The sequence below is a fragment of the Belonocnema kinseyi genome, chromosome 3 (genome assembly GCF_010883055.1).
Source record: "Belonocnema kinseyi isolate 2016_QV_RU_SX_M_011 chromosome 3, B_treatae_v1, whole genome shotgun sequence".
Classification (NCBI taxonomy): Eukaryota; Metazoa; Arthropoda; class Insecta; order Hymenoptera; family Cynipidae; genus Belonocnema; species Belonocnema kinseyi.
Window position 1 is genome coordinate 60,646,200 of NC_046659.1, and position 4,769 is coordinate 60,650,968.

General features: G+C 35.7%; 1 protein-coding gene across 1 annotated transcript in view; it reads left to right on the forward strand.

The window, feature by feature from the left end:
- The window catches only part of LOC117168728 (protein enabled), a 48,549-nt gene that overhangs the window by 30,717 nt on the left and 13,063 nt on the right, over nucleotides 1–4,769 (forward strand). Inside the window, exons 3-5 of the mRNA XM_033354457.1 lie at nucleotides 724–857; nucleotides 1,560–1,621; nucleotides 2,935–3,914. Coding sequence (XP_033210348.1) covers nucleotides 724–857; nucleotides 1,560–1,621; nucleotides 2,935–3,914 — 1,176 coding nt within the window. The remainder of the gene's footprint in view (nucleotides 1–723; nucleotides 858–1,559; nucleotides 1,622–2,934; nucleotides 3,915–4,769) is intronic.

Sequence of the window (4,769 nt, forward strand, 5' to 3'; positions counted from 1 at the left end):
ATTGGTAGCGTAGTTTATGAGTGATTCCTAATATTATCGCGGAATTATTAAGAAAGTCGGATCCGAACTTTGGGCGAGCAGGGGAAAGTGCAGAAATTATATTTATTTTTAATTGTTGAATATAATAAGCTTTAAATTGCAACGTGAAATTTTTAATACTTGTTTCCGGATTTTTATTATTGTGGCATTTCATTTAAAACTGTTGAATTTTTACGTCAAAAATTTCTAATTGAAGAGTTTTGAAGGCCTCTGATTTCAACTTAAATTAACGGTCCGCGCATCCGCGTCATGCAGAGCCCGACGCCGATTTCTTCGGTAGCACTGAAATTATTTTTTGTCGATGAATTTTGAAAATGATTTGAATTGAGATTAAACATCCAATTATTTGTTCAAATGTGAATATCGTGAGACTAAATAGTTAAAAACTGTGAGAAAGGGAATTTTTTCTGGGATGAAGGTACCACCCTCTAAAAATAAATTTGTTAATTGAAATACTTCGATCATAAGAGTAATCATCTAATTTAAGAATTAGTTTTTCTAACATTTTGTTTAATGAAGACCTTTCCTTCCGACCTTGCCAGACTTTGCCTGAGACAATTATTTCTCTTTTTTGAAGAAAAAGTACGCATATTTTTTCATTAGTACAGATTATCTAGTTAGAGGGTCATCTTAATTGGAATTGTCGTCGTTAATTGGGTACTAATTGTTTGGGACACTGCGTAGGTGCTGAGTAACGGAAGCAACATATCAAGAAGTCTGGGCCCGACAGTTGCGCCGACAACACAACAGCAGCCTGTCTACCAACAACAGCAACACCAACAAGCCACTCCACAATTCGATGAAGATATGGGATATAGGTGCGTTTCATTCAAGCTTATATTCTTATTAAAGAGTAAATGAGTCTTTCAAGGATAATATTAATTTTTCAAACTGAAAGTGGAGATACTTTCTTTTATAATATTTTATATCTAAACATACAATTCAAACCATTAGATCCTTCATCAGTTTTAATTGAGCGTATACATATTACGTTTACGTTAAATTTCTTTTAATGTGAATAGTATTCGCTAAAGCTTTTATCAAACTGAAAATCTCGAGGTGCAAGAAAAATTTATATCTTTTAAGAAAGGCAATAATTCGAAATTTAAATAGAGTACAAAATACAAAAGAATTAGAAGAGTTCATTACATATGTCACTCATTTTGATGGTCTGATAACTTTAAGGAAAAGAGTGGATTATTTATTATCAAAATATGTCACTGATATTGTAATTGTAATAATTTATGACATTTAATATAAATGTTTTCGAATTAAATCTTTTTAAACGGTTTAATTATTTTGTATTTATCTGAAGTTTATTGAAAAACTTTCAGAGATAAGGGTATTTAAATTCTCTAAATTGGACGTTACATGTAAATTGACAAAGTTACCTTTAAGTATTTACGAATAAAAATGCAAATGGTGTCAAAACAAAGGCAATATTAATTTTTATTTATTAGAAATGTGCAAAGATTTAAAAATTATCTGATAAATCTTTACCATGCAATTTTATTTTCTAGGACGATGACAAGGGAAGACGTGGCTATAATACAAGAACGCAGAATGTCGCAGCAGAATCAAGGTAACATATAATTCATATCTCGTTCAATTAATCCTGAAAAGTTACGTGCCTTTGTGTGTATCATTTTTAAGTCCTTCTAACGATAATAAGTGCCTTGCTCTGTTAACATTAACACTTATTATAAGTTTATTTTTACTCCTTTCCAATTTTTTAATTGCATTTTATTTTGATTTTCCAATGTCTGGAACATACTAATGTTCGGACTGACTAACCGAAAGATAAGACACTTAGAAAATTCCAAAATCTCTTATTTTGATATTTAATACATTCGGCATATCTCATTCAAAATATATGGAAATTCTTTATTATGCTTTCAACTTTTCAAACTAAACTTATAAGATATGAATCGTCAAACCTATTATTTGTGGAAAGTCAATATTGTTTCGATTTATAAACAAAGCAACAAGTTTTTTACATTTTATTTTTATACCAGAAACAAAAGTTTTCTAAATTTAGCGTTCTCTCTGGATGAGGGGTCTAGTGTTCCTAATGGATTTTAAACGTTTTTTTGTAGCTAATAAAGGTTTCTTTCGGTATATTATTCTAGTTTATTAAATCGATATAAAAGTAATGTTACACCAAAGGTATAAATAATACTGCTAATGCTACCAACTTTCATTCGGCTAGCAAAAATTGATTTCTGAATACGAGCGTTCCTGAGTAGGTAGTTAAGTTCTTGCTAACCCGACGATATAATGAAGAATTTGGCTGAATTGAAGAGTTTTAAATAATTTAGAGAATGAGTACAAATCTATTCGTTTTACCAGTTTTTTATTGCTAATTTTCTTTTTACAAGCAAAAAGATAGCGCATTTCGACGGATCCAGATGACAAGGTGCTATCTCGGCAGGACCAAAAAGAAAGATTTCAGACTTCTGAGGTTGCTGGCATTTCCAGTACTATTTATATGGGATTTTCAAGGTTCCAAACTTCACTACCTTTTTATTTCGCCTTCCTGAGATAAAACCTTGTTTATACACGTCGATTTGTTAATGTAACTCATAAAATATTCAAATGAATACTAATTATTTATTGAAGTTTATAATACACCTTTTTGTATAAATATGTATCTATATTAAATGGGAAATTCTATAATTAAAGCATTTTTTTTGTATAAAGCAGGAAATTTAAATTCTTAGAAATTCTCAAAAAATGTATTGCCCGGTTATATTCCTTGTAATATTCTGATTCTCATTACCATTCTGAAAGTAATATAACTGATCCAGAATTCTACATTTATCACAAAACAATTGACTCTAGAAGCCCGTTGAATCTCAGAACATATTTAGAAAAAGATGTCTAATTTGTCCACAGCAACGAATGGTGCTAACCCAATATCACCAAGTTGCCCACCTATTGGACCACAACAGCAGCAATCCGGTCACCACCGAACATCATCTGCCCCGCCAGCTCCAGCACCCCCACCCCAGCCTCAACAGATGCAGCCACCGTTGGGTGCACCGATTCAGCAAATGCCCCCGGCACCTCCGCCACAGCCTCCAGCAGCTCCACCCGCTCCACCCTGTCCGCCAAATGGCGCGATGATCTCTTACACCAGCACCAATAACAACAACGTTCCAATGGCGGCACCCCCGGCAATGAACCAGTACGCACAATCACCATCCCAATCGAGCCACCCCAGTCAATCACAGTCCCAAACAGTCTATGCTTCCAATCAGGGGAACCAGTACGGCGTGACAGCCTCGCAGACCAATCAGTTTGTAGCCGCTGGTAGTCAAAATCAAATGGGACAGTACTCGGGTAGTCAGAGTAGCTTGTACGGTACTAGCACAGGTCAGGGTTACGGTACTCAACCTAGTAGTCAAAGCAGTCAGTACACGAGCAGTCAAAGCTCTCAGTACGGCGGCGGCAGCCATTATGGCAGTAGTAATTCGATTAATCAGTATGCTACCATTCCGAACAACCAGTATGCGCAGAGTCAGTCTCAGTACGCGACAGTAGTTTCTCAGCCGCCGCAAGGCCAGTTTGTAGGTAACGTTCAGTCTGGAAGCAGCTCGAACCCGTACGGCACCCCGTCGAACTCTGTCAACCTCAACCAGTATCCTGGTCCTGGCACCCATGTTAACAATTATGCTCCCGTTGGTAACAGTGCTGGCCCTCCACCACCCCCGATGGGACCAGCCCTCGGTCCTGCCGCACCACCTCCACCTCCGCCCCCGCCCGTTCCAGAAGCCAACAATCAGACCAACTCTGGGGATTCCAATGCTAATTCGGGACCTGATGTCAACTCACTCGCAGCGGCCCTCCAGGCAGCGCGACTCAAAAAGAAACAGGTGAGTTTATTTTGATTTTAGGATTATTTTCGTTTCGAGTCGATGTTACTGATTACTTATTGATTAGGATTTCTACTCTTCGAAAACTTGGAAATGTCAGGAAATTTTTTTTGGTCAGGGTATTTAAACGAGCGTGCTTTATTTTGTTTTAGACATTGCATTGTTAACTTAAATAACGATGTTTTTCATTTGTCAAAGTAAATTTATAGTACTGGGTTTATACTTAGTTAAATCTAACATGAACGTTTTAAAATAAATTTCACTAATCTCAAAAAAGGCCCCTAATAGGAAGAAAGGCCCCTAATAGGAAAAAAATTGATTTTTCAGTTTTTCACACCCATCTATAGTTTCTTATTTGATCTTTATTAGTAAAAAATATTATTCCTATGCCTCATGATGTTTCTGTGTTGAACCGTCTTTTCAATCGCTCTCCCTGTAAAATGAGGTTACCTGCGCGTTAAGCCCCTTTCTTCGCGGACGATCAGATATTTGATTGAAAATATTGACATGACATGCAGTACATTTAAGTACCTATGGCAATAACAAATAAATTTGTTTTAATTATCCAGCAAATTCATGAACCTTAGTTACAAATTTTGAAAGTTTATTCTTTATGTTTTTAGCTTTATAATTTTCATCAATTACATAGCCACACAAAAATAAAAGTGTGCGGATCTGGCAACAAGACACACGTATTTCTATGGATTTCGGGGCGCTGAATTCAAATTCGATATCAAAAATCACCCATCACGCCATGGTTGAGCCATAACCTCAAAAAGTGACGAAAAATCATGCACTGAGGCAAATAAATTTCAAAATAATGCCAGTGATGCAAATTTTCACTTCAAAAACATG